The 18,906-nt window shown below is 38.7% G+C and overlaps 1 protein-coding gene across 3 annotated transcripts in view; it reads left to right on the plus strand.

Annotated features, from left to right (window-relative positions):
• Window positions 1-18,906, plus strand: part of SCAF8 (SR-related CTD associated factor 8) — a 168,116-nt gene that overhangs the window by 40,632 nt on the left and 108,578 nt on the right. For all 3 annotated transcript variants that reach the window (XM_049904397.1, XM_049904389.1, XM_049904391.1), the window contains 4 exons: window positions 1,143-1,304; window positions 6,634-6,787; window positions 7,659-7,789; window positions 18,642-18,818. In XM_049904397.1, coding sequence (XP_049760354.1) covers window positions 1,143-1,304; window positions 6,634-6,787; window positions 7,659-7,789; window positions 18,642-18,818 — 624 coding nt within the window. The remainder of the gene's footprint in view (window positions 1-1,142; window positions 1,305-6,633; window positions 6,788-7,658; window positions 7,790-18,641; window positions 18,819-18,906) is intronic.

Raw genomic sequence — 18,906 nt, forward strand, 5'->3', positions numbered from 1 at the left:
TGCAGCAGTCTGTTACTGTAAAGATGACAACCTTGGAAACCATACAGGGCAATTCTGCTCTGTCTTGTAGGGTCACTATGAGTCTAAATCAACTTGATGACAGTGGATTTGGTTTGGTTTTTGGGTTTATGTTCCTCAAATTGGAAAATGGATCAGAAACACTGATCCAGTGGAGTAGCTGAAAAATAATTTCATAGGATAGATACCCAGAATGGGGATTATGTGGGAAAATGAATATCAATGCCATCCCCCCCTTTTTTAAAGGGCTCTTGATATTTTCAGATGGTATTACCAGAAGAGTCTAGTTATTCTTAAAATTCGCTTTTGCCACCTTTAAATATTGTAATTTTTAAAAATCTTAGCTAATTTGGCAGGTATTTCGTTTTAATCTTTGCTTTATTGGAATTGGTCATTTTTCATATATATGAAAGCCTTTACAACTTTGAGAGCAATGTGGTTTAATAAATGAACTTAGAAGAGAGACCTCAGTTTTTATGTTGGCTCAAACACCTTTTGACCTTGGGCTAGGTACCTAATATCCTTTTGTTTTAGTTTTTTCACGTAACTAAAACCAATTTGAAAAGATTAAATTTAACAAAGTATATAAAGCTCTAAAATTGCTTGATGCGTGGGGCACAGGATTGTAATGATAGTGTCTTATCTCTCTTATGATAGTTGAGAAAAGTTTTGAAAGTGTGTATACAACATCATAATTTACTGTTTGGTATTCCTTCGTAAGTACAGAAGCCCTTTTGTTACGTGTTTCAGATGATGTCTAATGCACATTGGCAGTGCTTTTTCTAGAACCTTTTTTGAATTTGCTTCTTCCATGTATCTTAAAAATCGTTATACAGATTTTTAAAATTACAACAGCATTGTGTTTCTCTTTTGTCTGTTTGTCTGTTCTGGGGGTGGTACTGCTTTGGAACTCAGGTAACTGGCAGTCGAATAGTAGCATATGCAGAGGAGCCAAAGTAGATTCTTTAAATTGCTCTTGCCCTTCCGATGGTATGGAATCATCAGTGTCTGAATATTCGTTATCCCAACACGAGGGGTTCTTTTGTATTCGTATAGGATTTATGTTGATTTTTGTCTACCCAGAATGTTACCTTTCCACTTCCCACTCTTCTTTTTTTCCTCAGTGTAAACCAGAATACAAGGTACCTGGGCTTTATGTTATTGACTCCATTGTACGACAGTCCCGACATCAGTTTGGTCAAGAAAAGGATGTGTTTGCACCCAGATTTAGTAATAACATCATTAGCACTTTCCAGAATTTGTATCGTTGTCCTGGGGATGACAAGGTATGCTGCTGTTTTCTTTTTAAGGCCACACATTACCCTCATGGTCTTAATCAGAGTCTGTAGATTATATTAATATATGACTTTAAATTATGTAATCATTTAGTTATTCTGAATTTGAACACTTGGTTATTACACTATCCATGTTTCTTTTTATTCTTAGAATCATTTTAAAGAGTGGAAAGATGTGGTTGATACTGCTATTTTTAATTTATTGAAGCAATTGGTATACATGCAGCTGTTTCAGAATTGTTATTATTTTACTTGAGCTGATATTTACCTTTTCAGTGTCTGCAAAAGGATTTGTCAAATCATAGAAAATCACTAACTGCATATCAGAGTTCGTTTGCCATGATAGAATTTTGTTGATTAGTGCTCGAAATCATAGTACTAGGTCTGTGAGAACAGAATGCACACTCTGTAATCAACAAGTAAAAAGAAAGCTTTGGTCTCTGTAGGAGAATATCCATACCACCTTCCTCATACTTTCCCTAAGATGTTAGAAGGTTGCTTATTTTGGAGGCTGATTTGGAAATTACTGTGTGCTCTTTTGGGAGCCCTGGTGGTGAGTGGTTAAGAGCTTGGCTGTTAACCAAAAGGTGGGCAGTTTGAATCTACCAGCTGCTCCTTGGAAACCCTGTGGGGCAGTTCTCCTCTGTCCTATATGGTCACTGTGAGTTGGAATCGACTTGAAGGCCGTGGGTTTTGGTCTTTGGTTTCTAATGGGTGATGGCAATGTTGATCAAGTAGGAAGAGGGAAGAATAGATGAAAACTAAAAGTTACTTTAAGGAACCACAAAACCTAAAAGCTCACCACAAATCTTACCTCATCCTAAATATAACAAGATTAGGAAATTTTTGTTTTTAGTAAGTATTATGTAGTTATGAATCAGAAAAATATGTTATAGTAAATACAGATAGAGATAAAGTCATTAGAACATCATTCTTTGTGAATTATTCTTGAATATGCCTCTGAGGCAAAGTTTTTTTTTTTATTTTATTACTTTGGTAAATCTGTGCAGGCAAAAGAATGCTTTTAATTTTAAGCGACTTAATTGATTCTTAAAATATAGGTTCCTTAGAATCCCACCTAAAAGAAGTTACTAATTTGAAATTTTATGTAAACCTTTTAAAAAAATAACTTTGATTCAGAAATTTCAGTAGCTTGGACTTGTGTTCTGTCAGTTACAATTAACAACTTAGCCTTATAGTTAAAGATTTCAGTGCTGAGGCTGCCTTTGATTTAAGATGGAGGTTAGGGTGTAAGGATTCCTTTTATAGACTTAGTTGGCAAGATTCCATTTCTACTGTAATCACAATCATAAATGACATTATCAGTTTGTATGTAAATAGTTACAAAATATGATAGTTTTCAGGTACTGGCAAAGTTTGAAGTACGTGAGTGTCTTGGGAACTGGAAAATTTTGTATAAGCAAAAGAATATAAGGCACTTTTTAAGTGCCCAAGTTTTAGAAACAAGCCAGATCAGAAGGTGTATGAAGCGTTCTTTTTGTAACTTTCATATGCTTGATATGAAATACAAAATGTGCATGCTGTGTAATTTGAACAGCGTTTAGAGATAAATCATTATAATATTACGAAGACTTTAAAGGTGAACTAGGGCTTTATTCTGAAAAAGTGCTACTTAACTTGCAAAATATACACATTTAACAGAATGCTCTTTTTTATAATTTCAGTCTCTCTAGAGAATTTTCTTAAATGAAATTATTTTTGTCACATATTAATGATTTTATATATTTTTCTAATTTACTATTTTTGCTTTCAGTGGTCCTTAAACCTGTCATTTCAGGGAGCCCTGGTGGCACAGTGGTTAAAGCTCTCGGCTGCTAACTGAAAGGTCAGCAGTTTGAAACTACCAGCGGCTTTGCAGGAGAAAATATGTGGCAGCCTGTTTCTGTAAAGATTTACAGCCTTGGAAACCCTGTGGGGTCACTATGAGTCAGAATTGACGGCAGTGGGTTTTTATTTGGGGGGGGGGGCTATTATTTAATTTTTTTTCTTAATGGAAGAAGCAGCGTTACAATAGTCAATTAGTACTTAGCGCTTGTTTACAGAAGTATTATATGCTAAGTGGTTGTGAATCACATTTTTCAGTGCCCAAGTCAAGAAAATACTTACATAATCATCCTGTTTTTACTAGTCATAGTGTCAATCTAGGATACTGTTACTTAAGTGTATAGTCTTGGTGAAATGCTTTTATTTCAAGAAGCAAAGCTTAATAGAATGACCTATTGATGTTTCTCATGGAAGACTGTAGAGCATCTTGAGACATTCCTCTTTATTGAGCATATTGTCTGCCTATAAGCCTGGTGCTTCCAAAACTTTCACGCAACCAAGGGAGCCATTTAAATAAAACTTTCACACAACCAAGGGAGCCATTTAAATAAAACTTTCACACAACCAAGGGAGCCATTTAAATGAAATTTTACCAGTTATCAAGCACTCTCTAGATGTTGCTAATTATGTTGTTATATCTTAGAATTACAAGAAAGGGAAGTCGATAGTACCCAATCTTTTCAGGTTTATAATACAAATTATAACAGAAGGGACAGGCAACAATATAAATAAATACAATTTCAAAACTAAATAGAATTTCATACGAAGTCTCTTTTGGAACAAGATTAATGTATATGTTAGAGTATGAATGGTTAAATTGCTTGTCTGTTAACTGAAAGATTCGAGGTTCAAGTGCACACAGAGGCACCTTAGAGGAAAGATCTGGCAGTCTACTTCCAACCAATCAGTCATTGAAAACTCGGTGGACCACAGTTATACTCTGACACAAGTGGGTTGTCACAAGTCAGAACTGATTTGATGGCAACTGGTTTTGGTTTTTAATTAAATATAAGTATTTTATAGTACCACTCTAAGGAGAGCTGCAACTGATATATAAGACATTGCCCCAACATGCTCAAAATTTGGGACTGGTGAAAACATTCAAAATACTAGACAGTCAAAACGCAGTTTGATAAAGTTTAAAATTGAGAAAAGGGACCTGAGAAGCCTTCTGGTATACTTTCTCAGCTTATAAATGGAGAAACTGAGGTTTGTTTATTTATTGGCAAAGTTTGCCTAAGACCAAGATTAGTCAAGAAAGGTTTTTTAGGCAGTAGATGTTTCATGAAGTTTTGTAGCTGCTGCGTAAATGCTGTATGGCTGAGTGGGCCCTTACCAGAAATGCTGCTGAGTACTTTGGACACTCAGTAATCTAAAAAGGGGTAGACATTAAAAACAAACAAAAACTTGATGTAAGTGGTGGTGAACTGATTGGAGTGGGGTTGAGGTGGAAAATGTTGAGACTCATTATGGAAGAGAGTGAGTTGAGCTTGACGCTGCACTCAGAGAGTCTATCAGAAGAGAAAAAGACTGAGGTGGTTCAGCGATGTCAGGTCTCAGCTTGCCAGTAGCAAATAGATTTTGTTTTGTTGTTTCTTTACAGAATAGAAAAGGACACAAGTTATGGTAAAACATTAGATAATATGGTTTAGAGCAGGGTTTATCAGTGTGACAGCCAGATTAAGTAATGCTAGTATGCCATTGACAGTTTACAACAGGGGAAGAGTGAGTAGGAAAAGATAATGAAATGAGAGAACTGATTTCAGATTCTGTCAGTACAGAATTTTGTCTGTCTCTGATTTAAAATGTCAACAGGTAATTAGCATTTATGACAAGATACAGAAAGGAAGTAATTTGGTTAAATTCTTACATGAGGAAACCTCTTCTCCAGTTCTTAGATCATTTTTAAAATGAATTTTTAAAAGTCACGTAAGACTATGGTGAGTGGCGTCTTTGGTCTTAAAAGCTAGCAAGCTGCCATCTAAGGTGTGTCAGTTGGTCCTAACCCACCTGGAGCAAAGGAGAATGAAGAATACCAAAGACAAAAGGAAAATATTAGCCTAGGAGACAAAAAGGGCCATATAAACTGGAGACTCCATCAGCCTGAGACCGGAAGAACTAGATGGTGCCTGGCTACCACCAATGACCACCCCAACAGGTAACACAACAGAGAGATCCTGAAGGAGCAGGAGAAAAGTGGGGTGCAGAACTCAAATTCCAGTAAAAAGGCCAGACTTCATGGTCTGACTGAGACTAGAGGAACCCTAGAAGACATGGCCTCCGGACTCTGTTAACCCACAACTAGAACTGTTGCTGAAGCCAACTCCTCAGACAAAGATTAGACTGGACTATAAGACATAAAATGATACTCGTGTGAAGAGTGTGCTTCTTATTCTTAGTTCAAGTAGATACACAAGAGTAAATGAACAGCTCCCAGTAAATGAGCGCCTCCATCTGGAGGCGAGAGAAGAAGGCAAAACAAGACAGGAGCTGGTTGAATGGACATGGGCAATCCCAGGTGGAAAGGAGGGGCAGTGTGCTATAGCAACTAGGGTCACGTAACAGTGTGTATAAATTTTTGTATGAGAGACTAGCTTGAGCTGTAAACTTTCACCTAAAGCACAATTAAAAGAAAAAAAAGTCATATAAGGACTTTTTCCTGTAGTTACTTATTTGTTCAAACTATATGTATGAGACAAAGTTACAATCAACTGTAAATATAACTTTAGTACTGAGATAAATTCTGACTCTGTCTCAGAATCCTCAACACAGTTCTCCAGACAGGTGTGACTATCTCTCTTATTAGTGTTGACATATAAGATAGGTGAAGCCTAGGCGTCATCCTTGGCTTCAGCTAAATACTGCCTTAATTTACCTTTTGTGTCTGTCAAAATTAACATGTTTTTTCAAGTTAGCAGGTGCAAAATTATGTGACATAAATTTCATGAGTGGAAAGTAGCATAGAAATATTTTAGTTCATCCTTCCATTCAGTGCCTGAATACTACTACTACCCATTGCCATCAAGCTGAATCCCGACTCATAGTGACCCTGTAGGACAGAGTAGAACTGCCCCATAGGGTTTCTAAGGCTTTAACCTTTACAAAAGCAGACTGTGTGTCTTTCTCCCGTGGAGCGGCTGGTGGTTTCCAACACTGATCTTTCAGTTAGCAGACAAGCACCTAACCACTTGTGCCACCAGGGCTCCAGTGCCTGAATAAACAAACAAACAAAAAACCTGTTGCTGTTCAATTGATTTCGACTCATAGCGATTGTATAGGCCAGTGTATAGAACTTCCCCATAGGGTTTCCAAGGAGCAGCTCGTGGATTTGAACTGTGCCAGCCTTTTGGTTAGCAGCCATAGCACTTAACCACTACGCCACCAGGGTTTCCAGTGCCTGAATAGCCTCTATGATATGAGTAGAGTAAGGTTTTGAAAGCAGAAATTCAAAATGTTATTTTTCTTTTATTTCTAGAGTAAGATAGTGAGAGTATTAAACTTGTGGCAGAAGAATAATGTATTTAAGAGTGAGATTATTCAACCTCTTTTGGATATGGCAGCAGGGATTCCTCCTCCAGTTGTCACCCCTGTTTTGGCCAGTACTACTGCTGCTATGAGCAATACCCCAGGTATGTGGTGTTCATACAGATTTGTTTTATAAATATTCCAGTTACACTTATCCTTGTCACGTGATAGCAGGAGAAATTGCCTGGCATTAGGTAATCAAAAGGAACTATTTTGAAGAGAGAAATAAAAGCAGAAATTATCTTTGCTAGTGATACTTTCTAAAATTTAGAAAGCTGTTCCCCTCCTCCGCCCCCCCCGCCAAAATGCCCAGAAACAGAAGCACATAAATGTAATGAACTTTGGAAAATTGATATGTCAGTAAGGTTTTCCCCTAATGTAGACTGTCTGTAATCTCTTCAACTTGCTTACAAATCAACTGATAGTGGCCAGTATGCCAGGCAAACTTCATGTTTATAAGGAACCCTGAAAAAATTATTTAACGAAGCCAAAAAATGCCTTAATAATCTCAAAATCATGTTTTGTTGAAGTATTTAATTGGCATTTAAAATTTTTTATTATAGTCCAAGAATTACAGGTGGTAGCCTTTTGGCATATGTTAGTTTTTTCTGCCTATATATAAAAACAAATTTTGGAATAAAAATGATTTTATATTATACAAACTTTTATACTAATTTTTAAATTGAACATTGTATTTTGAATAGTCCCTCACATCATTGAATTTTCTTTGGTAGTGAGGTTTTTAATGACTTAGTATTGTAGGATTCGTTAGAGTAGTAGCTTAGTTAATTGAGAAAGAATATTAACTTACCAAAATCTGTAAAGGATTTACAAAATGAAGATAAAATAAAAAACTTATATGAATTTGTATATAACTTTATCAGAGTGATACAACAAATCTCTCTCCCTTTTCAAGCTTCGTTTACTTACTTACATACTGATTTTGTAATTTTGTGGGGGTGTTTTTGTTGAAAGGAACTCCTGTGACACCTGTTACTCCAGCCAATGTGGTCCAAGGTTTACCTGATCCCTGGGTGTCTCAGATAACAAATACAGACACACTTGCAGCAGTGGCTCAGATCTTACAAAGTCCTCAAGGTCAACAGGTGAGCAGCTTTTTTGTTACATCCAGAATGATTTAGAATTTATTACATGAAGAATTGTTTCGTAATACATTGTTTCATAACATACCACCTAGAAAGTATATATTTTTTCATTTTAGAAAAATGGAATTATACTATATGTTATTTTATACTTACTTTTTTAATCTAGTTAATCATCATGAACACATTTGTTATTAAATACTGTTTTATAAAAAACAATTTAGTCTACACCAAAATAATTGATTTTGCACATAGTTGGTGCCAAACACTGTTAGGTGCTATTGTTACCCCAGCAGCAAGATACGGATATCCCTTGTCTTGGAGAAGACCTTCTTCTATCTTAGAGGAGACAGACAGTGAACAATTGAACAGATAAACAATACAACATTTCAGGTGGTGGTATGTGGCTTCAGATAGAGTAAATCTATAAAGTGACTAGGTTTGTGGGAGGGAGTCTGGAGAGGGTAGCCAAGAGAAGGTGTCTTTGAGAAAGTGGCATTTGAATTTGAATTGAGACCTGATGAAGTGTTAGTTACTGTTTTTATAGATCAGTCTGTTATTTGGCTGAAAGATGCCCCCTGGCGTAGCTTCAGTTCCAGGTTAAAAGGGCATCTTGTGGGCAATAGTCTTGGGGGCTCCTCCAGGCCTTTATCAGTCCAGTAAGCCTGGTCTTTTTTATGAATTTGAGTTTTGTTCTGCATTTTTCTCCCATTCTAACTGGGAAACACTTCTTTAGTGTCCCTGGTCAGAGCGTGGTTAGTGGTAGCTGGGCACCATCTAGTTCTTGTGATCTCTGGCTAAGGGACTTGAATTGATTTTTGTAGCCAATCTCAGACTAATTTCTCTTAGTTTTTAATTGATTTTTTTGTTGTTCTCCTGTTAAAGCATATCTGCAACTAATGGTCATTCTGTATCTGTAGTTTAAGTACTTAGAACCTATATGTTTTCCTTATTATATTGCATTGGCCATAAGTTCAGCAGAGGCTTTAACAAAAGCAGTGGTAGCAGTCTTTTCATTTCTCAGACTGAAGTAGAAGTGCTTCTTTTGTTGTTTCTCGGGATGATGTTGGCTTTGTTTCGGTAGATGTGTTCTTTATTACAGACATATTTTGCTCTCCGTAGATAATAGTATTTTTATCAGTTTTGAATTTGAAGTCATCAGCGGAGATAATAGTATGGTTTTTCTTTGTTAACTGATGGATATAATGAATCATATTAATAGAATTGTGCATAATGGTTCAGCATTGCAACCCCACGTATGTACTTCTTGGACACGATGTGTTTAATACGCTGTGATTTTTTTTGTTGTTGTTTCACTTTTAAATGTGATTTTTGGCAACTGTTTTCTATTTGCAACTATTTTCACCTATTTAGAAGCCCAACTTAGTGATATGGATCGCTAGTTTTTGTTTGTCATTTAGTCTCAGTTTTTTAAATACCAGGGTTGTTAACTTGCTTCGTGAGATCAATTCAGAAGCTTTTACCTTTTTCTGTGTTCCACACAGTACAGCATGTGTGCTCCCTGCCTCCGAAAGATTTAGATGAACTTAATCAAGAAACTGCCAGGACTTGGTGTGTTCTGGGAAGGGTATTCTTTAATAACTTGTTCAGTTTCTGTCTTGGTTATTGTTACTCTCTGTCTTTCATAGTTGTACTTTTTTTTTTTCCCCCTTAAATCTTACTGACTTTGGCATCCTCATGTGCTGTTATATGTTGTGCTTTCTCTCTTTTTTAAAATTATGCTTGCTGGAGTTCTTGCTTTTGTGTGTGTGTGTACATATATAAAAGACTATGTATTTATTGACTGATACAGCAGTTAATCTCGTTGTGAAATTAAGGCCAACATTGTTCCTTTTCTAGTTTCCTTTATGTTTCTTGTTTTCACCCTTAAACATTGATTATTCACCCGATTCTCACTGTTAGGAGTAACGCTGTTGCCTTCGAGTACATCAGGTGTTTCTGTAAAACTTTTCCCTTCATGTTCTCTGTAAAGGGGCAGGGGTAAGCACAGATAAACTTAGTCTCATGAGCAGTGACGTTTAATTACGGTTGAAGCACACTCTAGTAGCTGTTCTTAGAGCCGTGCATGTGGTTTCCTTTTGAGACCTCATTTAGCCTGTAGTTCTTGGTTACCTTTCTTTGGCAGTGTGCAGTCTATTTTTCGTGTATATTTGATTTCATGCTCTTAACCACCGTAATCCTCCTTCAGTTTTGGACTGTTGATGTAGTTTTCTAAATAGCTTTTGGTCTCTGCCTCCTGTCTTACCTTTTTGATGCATTATTTTATTTCCATGCAAGATTAATCTTTAAAGATGGTCCTATACATCTTAAACATACACTCAAAAACATTCAGAATTTGCTTATTATACATAGACTAAAATCCAGCTTTATTATCTTAAAAATCCATATTATCTTCTTAGTATTTAAAATTATTCTCAATATGACCTGTTACTCCTTTCCAACATTTTTTATTACTATGTTTTTAAGTTTCTCTGAATTAATAGTAAGTATTCTCTTCACTCATGTTGCTCCCTCTTTTGTATTATCATCTGTTTCTTTGCTTGTCTGATACCTTACTTTCCCTTTACTATTAAAGACAGACTAAACTTTTTCAGAGGTTACTCAGTGTCTGAAGTCCGGTGGCATTGTATCATTTTATTGGTGCTTATTTTTTTCATTCGTTCAACCTTCAGGTACTTACTGGGACCTGCAGCGTTCAGGGGAAATCCTCATGGTGTAGTGGTTAAGAGCTACGGCTGCTAACCAAAAGGTCAGCAGTTTGAATCCACCAGGCTCTCCTTGGAAACCCTACGGGGCAGTTCTGCTCTGTCCTCTGGGGTTGTTATGCGTTGGAATCGACTCAACAGTAATGTGTTTTGTTTTGTTTTGTTTGCAGTGTTCAGGGCATATCCAGCCACTTTCTTTTCCTAAAAACAGATTTTTAATTGCAATTTGGTCCATAGTCAATATTTCACATTATCTCATGGTCCCAGGGCTCCTAGTGAGGGCTGGTCCCCAGGAGAGTCTTTGCGTGGAGGACCCTTTGTGCCTGGCCTCTGGAACCCGAAAGTCCAGTAGGCCAGGTACAGTTGGAGTGCATAAAAGTAATTTAAATTAGAAATTAATAAGAATCATGAGAGGAGTAAAATGAAAGGGCTTTGGAAATTGAGAATTAGGGAAAATACATTTGGCAGAAACAGTTTGTTCAGGGGAAGTTTTACTGTGCAGATCACAATTATTTTGATTTTAACAAGCTAGGTGAGAAAGCATGCTATTAAGAAATGGGTTGTGCAATCAGACTACTGAAAGTAACAGAGGCATTCCCCATCTTTCAGGCCAAAATGTGCCCCACTTGGGTCTGTCTTCATCTTGGTGGAAATACTGTCCTTCCAGTTGCTGAGACTCAAAACCTTAGAGCTATCTTTGAGACCTCTTTCTTTCACTCTTCACATCCGATCTGTTATAAATCCTGAATCCGATCACTTCTCACCACACCACCACTAGTTCAAGGCAAGATCCTTTCTCACTTGTTATATTGCAAAACAAAAAAAAAAACCAAACCTACTGCCGTCGAGTCGATTCCGACTCATAGCGACCCTGTTGGACAGAGTAGAACTGCCCTATAGAGTTTACAAGGAGTGCCTGGCGGATTCGAACTGCCGACCTTTTAGTTGGCAGCCATAGCACTTAACCAACACGCCACCAGGGTTTCCGTTATATTGCAGGAGCCTCTTAATTGGGCTTCCACCCTTGTTCCACTACAGTCTGTTCTCAATACCTCTGGCAGTGACTCTTTTAAAACAGAAGAGATCACGTGACTCCTCTGCGTGGGCTCTTCCAATAGCTCCCCATTTTACTCAGAGGAAAAGGCGCCCACGTCCTTACAGTCGCTTCACAAGGCCCTGTGTCATCTCCGTTTGAACCATTGCTCTCTTACCATGTGTTTATTTTTTATTTTTGTTGCTCTTCCTTTTGTATTATCATCTGCTTTCCGTCATCACCTCTTCTCCCCTGTGGCTCATTTACCCCAGCTACACTGACCTTTTTCTGTTCCTTAGGTACACCCATTCCTCCCTTTCCGACATGATTAGATTCCAGAGACCAGGTTGTTAGGCGAAAGTCAGCCTTCTGTGAAAACTATTTTTTTCCCCCATGTTTTCAGACCATTTATTTGTCTGATTTTTTATTTAGAAGATACGATCATAGAAATGATAACAGCTAAGATTTACTGATGTGCTCATCACTGTGATGAGTCCAGCTATGGATTATTCCTCTGCAGAGAAGAAGGCTTGGAGAAGATAAAGCTGGGCTGTGTGACTGGAGGGCCCACAGCTTAACCATTTCACAGGCCTAACCACGTCACCATCCTCCTCCTGTCCAGGGTCAGAGCTTCCCTCCACGTGCTGCCTTCAGGGCTCCACTCCCACCCTTGCATACTTTGCATTCAGGATCCCGGGAGCCTACTTTGCCCTGTAGTCCTGCCTTGGGAAGGTCACCAAGACTTGGCTTCCTTCGAGAGCACTGGGAGCCTGGCTAAGTACCTGCCCTGCTGAGGCAGAGGGTTCATGCCTGATTCGGCTCACTTTGGGATGTCATTAAACTCTCATGCATTTCTTCCAAACACCCTCTCCAGTGCTTCTTTCCTTCCTCCCTTCCCACCCCACAGCAATTTTAAGCTGCAGGGCCTCAGGCTGCGTAGGAGCAGGGGAACCCAGAATAGGCACTTCTTGGCTTGGTGCTGCGTGCATGTCCGGTGCCACCTGCATGTCCGTTGGGAGGTCTTGGCCACGAAGGTAGCCAGCTCGGTGTGACAGTTGGATGCTGTAGGGCAGGAGGGACGGAGGGCGTGGGGCTGAGTGACCCAGCTTCCAGGAGGCCACCCGCAGACTCTCCTTGAGGGAGGGTGGAGGGTACACTCTGCAGCCATTACCGCTGTGTGCCCACTACCTCGTTAAGGTGCAGAATAGTCAGATAGTAGATTTTTATTACTGTCGTAAATGTGAAACGTTGGAAAATGAGGTAGTCGATAAAGTGAGAAGTAGATGTGTACTACTTAAAACCGTTGTACTTGCTGTTTCCTGTATATGCGAAATACTCTCTTTTCCCATATATTCATACAGTTTCAGCCTCCTGTAAATCTTTGTGTGTTACCTCCGTAAGGCTTTCAGTGACTGTGTTGTTTAAAATTGTAAACTCTGCTCCTCATACCTGCACTTTCTTCCCCTCTCACCTGCCTTACTTCCTTCGTTAGCACTTATTACCTTCCATTATGTTACATCATCTACTTGTTTATTATGTTTATTATCTGTCTCTTCCCACTGGAATGTTAGCTACATGGGCCAAGGAATTTTGTCTGCTTTGTTCACTGCTGTATCTCCAGTGTTGAGGTTATAGTAGGTGTTTGGTATAGTTTTGTGGAATGAATGAATAAAGTATTAAAAAAACCCAGTGCCATCGAGTCGATTCCGACTCATAGAGACCCAACAGGATAGAGTAGAACTGCCCCATAGAGTTTGCCAGGAGCGCCTGGTGGATTCGAACTGCTGACCCTTTGGTTAGCAGCCGTAGCACTTAACCACTACGCCATCAGGGTTTCTGAATAATGTATAGAGGGTATAATAAAAGGTATTTTATACTCAAGTTGCGTGAAGGATAAGGTGGTCTGTGCAAGTAAGTCATTAGGGACAAAGTTGAAATGGTAGACCTAAGTATGGGACTTGGGCTTGGAAGCCTGTATATGCTGGACTGAGGAATAAAAGATTCATTTGCTGAGAAGTAAGGAATTGCCAGAGATTTTTCTCTTGGAGGCACATGACCTGAACTGTGCTTTTGGGAAGAGAAATTTGGTAGCAATATAAGATGGATTGGCGAGGAGAGAAGTCTAAAAATGGAATGTCTTTCTTTTGCTAGCAGTGATGATGGAAAGGAGGTGATGAATATGTGAAAAATGATAGAATCATGGACTATCAAAAAAGTCTGTTGTTGGCAGGTGCCAATGATTTGGTTCTGACTCATAGCGACCCTATGCAGAACAGAACGAAACACTGCCTGGTCTTGCACCATCCTTACATTCGTTGTTACGTTTGAGCCCATTGTTGCAGCCACCATGTCAGTCCACCTCCTTGAGGGGCCTCCTCTTTTCCACTGACCCTGTACATTACGAAGCACGATTTCCTTCTCCAGGGACTGATCCTTCCTGACAACACGTCTGAAGTATGTAAGACGCAGTCTCCCCATCCTTGCTTCTAAGGAGCATTCTGGTTGTACTTCTGCCAAGACAGATTTGTTTGTTCTTTTGACAGTCCGTGGTATATTCTATATCCTTCACCAACACCACAATTCAAAGGCATCAGTTCTTCTTCGGTCTTCTTTATTCACTGTCCAGCTTTCACGTGCATATGATGCAATTGAAAATACCATGGCTTGGGGCAGGCGCACCTTAGTCTTCAAGGTGACATCTTTGCTTTTCAACACTTCAAAGAGGTCCTTTACAGCAGATTTGCCCAGTGCGAAATATGTCTTTTGATTTCTTGAATGCTGCTTCCATGGGTGTTGATTGTGGATCCAAGTAAAATGAAGTCCTTGACAACTTCGGTCTTTTCTCCATTTATCATGATGTTGCTCATTGGTCCAGTTGTGAGGATTTTTGTTTTCTTTATGTTGAAGTGCAATCCATACTGAAGGCTGTGGTCTTTGATCTTCATTAGTAAGTGCTTCAAGTCCTCTTCACTTTCAGCAAGTAAGGTTGTGTCATCTGCATAACGCAGGTTGTTAATGAGTCTTCCTCCAATCCTGATGCCCTGTTCTTCTTCATATAGTCCAGTTTCTTGAATTATTTGCCCAGCATACAGATTGAATAGGTATGGTGAAAGTATACAACCCTGACATACACCTTTCCTGACTTTAAACTACTCAGTATCCCCTCGTTCTGTCTGAACAACTGCCTCTTGATCTATGTACAGGTTCCTCATGAGCACAATTAAGTGTACTGGAATTCCATTCTTCGCAGTGTTATCCATAATGTTATGATCCACACAGTCAGATGCCTTTGCATAGTCAGTAAAACACAGGTAAACATCCTTGTAGTATTCTTTGCTTTCAGCCAGGACCTGTGAGACATCAGCAATGATATTCCTGGTTCCTTGTCCTCTGCTGAAACTGGCCTGAATTTCTGGTAGTTCCTTGTCGATATACTGCTGCAGCCGTTTTTGAATGATCTTTAGCAAAATTTTGCTTGAGTGTAATATTAATGATATTGTTCTATCGTTTCCACAGTTGGTTAGATCAGCTTTCTTGAGAATAGGTATAAATATGGATCTTTTCCAGTCAATTGGCCAGGAAGCCGTCTTCCATATTTCTTGGCATAGACAGTTGAGCACTTCCAGCACTGCATCCATTTGTTGAAACATCTCAATTGATATTCCATCACTTCCTGGAATCTTATTTTTCGCCAGTACCTTCAGTGCAGCTTGGACTTCTGCCTTCAATACCATCCATTTCTGATCATATGCCACTTCTTGAAATGGTTGAACGTCGACTAATTCTTTTTGGTATAATGATTCTGTGTATTCCTTCCATCTTCTTTTGATGCTTCCTGTGTCGTTTAATATTTTCCTCACAGAATCCTTCACTATCGCAACTCGAGGCTTGAATTTTTTCTTCAGTTCTTTCAGCTTGAGAAATGCTAAGCGTGTTCTTGCCTTTTGGTTTTCCATCTCCAGCTCTTTGCACATGTCATTATAATACTTTACTTTGTTTTCTCAGGCCACCCTTTGAAATCCTGTTTGGTTCTTTTACTTCATCATTTCTTCCTTTTGGTTTAGTTGCTTGACGTTCGAGAGCAAGTTTGAGTCTTCGCTGACGTCCATCTTAGTCTTTTCTTTCTTTCCTGTCTTTTCAGTGAACCTTTTGCTTTCTGCACATATGATGTCCTTGATGTCATTCCGTAGCTCGTCTGGTCTTCAGTCATTAGTGTTCAATGCGTCAAATCTATTCTTGAGATGGTCTTTAAATTCTGGTGGGATATGCTTAAAGTTCTATTTTGGCTCTCGTGGACTTGCTCTGATTTTCCACAGTTTCAGCTTGAACTTGCATAGAGCAATTGATGGTCTGTTCCACAGTCAGCCCCTGGCCTTAACCTGACTGATGATACTGAGTTTTTCCATCGTCTTTTTCCACAGACGTAGTTGATTTGATTCCTGTGTGTTCCATCTGGTGAGGTCCGTGTGTATAGTTGCCGTTGATGTTGGTGGAAAAGGTATTTGAAATGAAGAAGTCATTGGTTTTGCAAAATTTTGTCATTCGATATTCTGCACTGTTCCTGTCACCAAGGCCATATTTTCCAACTACAGATCCTTCTTTGTTTCCGACTTTTGCATTCCAATCACCAGTAATTATCAATGCATCCTGATTGCATGTTCGATCAATTCCAGGCTGCAGAAGCTGAAAAAAATCTTCATTTTCTTCATCTTTGGCCTTAGTGGTTGGTGCGTAAGTTTGAATAATAGTTGTATTTATTAACTGGTCTTCCTTGTAGGTGTATGGATGTTATCCTGTCACTGACAGCGTTGTACTTCAGGATAGATCTTGAAATGTTCTTTTTGATGATGAATGCAACACCATTCATCTTCAAGTTGTCATTTCCAGCATAGTAGACTATCCACAACCCACTGCCGTTGAGTCGATTCCGACTCATAGCGACCCTGTAGGACAGAGTAGAACTGCCCCATAGAGTTTCCAAGGGGCGCCTGGCGGATTTGAACTACTGACCTCTTGGTTAGCAGCTGTAGCACTTAATCACTATGCCACCAGGGTTTCCAAAACAGAACACAAAAACGTCAATATCCTAGGCATTACTGAGCTGAAATGGACAGGTATTGGCCATTCTGAATTGGATACTCATATGGTACACCGTATGAGTATACCTGTCCATTGCAGCTCAGTAATGCCTGGGATATTGACGTTTATGTGTTCTGTTTCCCTTTTTATGATCTCCATTCTCCCTAGATTCATACTTCGTGCATTCCAGATTCTGATTATTAATGGATGTTTGTAGCTGTTTCTTCTCATTTTGAGTCGTGCCGCATCAGCAAATGATGATCCCAAAAGCTTGACTCCATCCACGTCATTAAGGTCAACTCTACTTTGAGGAGACAACTCTTCCCCAGTTGTCATTTGAGTGCCTTCCAACCTGGGCGCTCATCTTCCAGAGCTTTGTCATTGTTCAGCTGCTATTCATAAAGTTTTCACTGGATAATTCTTTTCAGAAGTAGGCTGCCGGGTTCTTCTTCCTAGTCTGTCTTAGTCTGCAAGGTCAGCTGAAATCTGACCACAGCGAGTGACCCTGCTGGCATCTGAATACCAGTGGCGTAGCTTCAAGCATCACTGCAACACACAAACCCCCACAGTACGACAAACTGACAGACATGTGGCGGGCCACTGCAATTTGAGCTTCTTTATTTCCGAAAATATTCGCTACAAGTCATGACTTTCTAATAGTTGCTTAGTTCACATCATCAGAAATCACAGCAAGAATGCAACGAAATGTCTAGACTTTTAAAAATGTAAAAACCAGTTCAGTGTATATAGTCTTAGGTTGGATCCAGTTTGCTAATTTTCTGAACAGTTTGGAAACTGACTGTAAACCGGGTATTAGGTGACATTATGGAATTATCTTATGGTAATGATATCTAAAGTAATTCATAAAGAAAATGTTCTCATTTTAAAAGGTACCTATTAAAATATTTCTGTCAGGAGGAGAGATTTTCCAGAGGGAAAAAAAAAAGAGAGTAGAAAAAGGGTCAGTAAGAAATAGTAATTGCTTGAATATGAAATCAGACACTATGGAGGTTTTGAACTGGGTGAAGGAGTAATGGTGCTATTGGGAAAAATGGAGATAGCAAAAAGAACACTTAAAATATGAAATAAGACGTTTTGTTTTTTAGCCATGGTGATTTAGAAGATTCATATCTTATATTTGTTGACCTTACTAGTTTTGTAGCTTCTTGAGTACAATAACTTAACTCTCATATATTTTTGTGTTTTCTTTGCTGTCACGTTAATAGTTTTGTAGCAAGTATTTATTTGATAAATGACCCTAGTTTGTTTCCTTATCTTACTATGTTATGTAGGCATGAAATTATTTTACTGCTGTTACCCTGCTTACCAGTAGCTTTGCTATTTTTATTTCTCTGTCTAAACCGATATTTTTCAGATTCAGCTCAGGTTTATGTCTGGATTAGGAAATTATCAGTTATTTTTCTGGGGTGGTTGTAGGGCTTATGTACCTACGACTTATCAAGATCTTACTGTTGTGTCTGTTTTTTTAAGAAGGATGGGTGAATAGTAGGAACCGGGGTTGTTTTCAGCTCATGTTGACATCATTCACCTTTAATAATGAATTTTCTTAACCTCAGTCTTTGTTTCAAGAACATCTTTTAAAACAAATTTCTTTATTCCTGCTTTCAGGAAATGTATTATATGGTATATTTGAAAGATGGCAAAAGCTGTTTGTTGTTATTTACAGAGGTTAAGGATTAATTGAAGGAGTGAAGAGTGTAGCAAAAATAAGGGGCCACCTGTGATGAGTTCTTTTTCTGGTTGTCATGAGAGGACCACTTTATTTTGTTTGAAGTCCCGTGACTTTCCAGAAGCAAGATACTCCCATTAAGGAGTGTGTTGTATGGCAAAAAAAAAAAATCTTTTGTAAAAAAACTTTTCAGTTGACAGATATTTTTCCTTGCTGTCCAAAGAATGTAGGATGATTGATTTTATTGACTAGTAAGGTTTAAATGGGCAAGCCTATAGACAAGACCCAAAGCCTGTTTTGTAATAATTTTCCTTTTTTCCCCTCCAGCTTCAGCAGTTAATACAGACTTTACAGCTACAACAGCAGAAGCCCCAGCCTTCCATTCTGCAAGCCCTGGACGCTGGTCTTGTAGTTCAGCTGCAGGCGCTCACAGCACAACTTACGGCTGCAGCTGCAGCGGCCAACACCCTGAATCCCCTAGAACAGGGAGTGTCTTTTAACAAGGTAGAACTTTTCAGATAATCAGACCTGTTCTATGTGACGTAAAGAAGTTAAATATTTTATACACTGTCACATGTGCATTCTAATTCCA

This window comes from Elephas maximus, chromosome 1 (assembly GCF_024166365.1).
Source record: "Elephas maximus indicus isolate mEleMax1 chromosome 1, mEleMax1 primary haplotype, whole genome shotgun sequence".
Classification (NCBI taxonomy): domain Eukaryota; kingdom Metazoa; phylum Chordata; class Mammalia; order Proboscidea; family Elephantidae; genus Elephas; species Elephas maximus.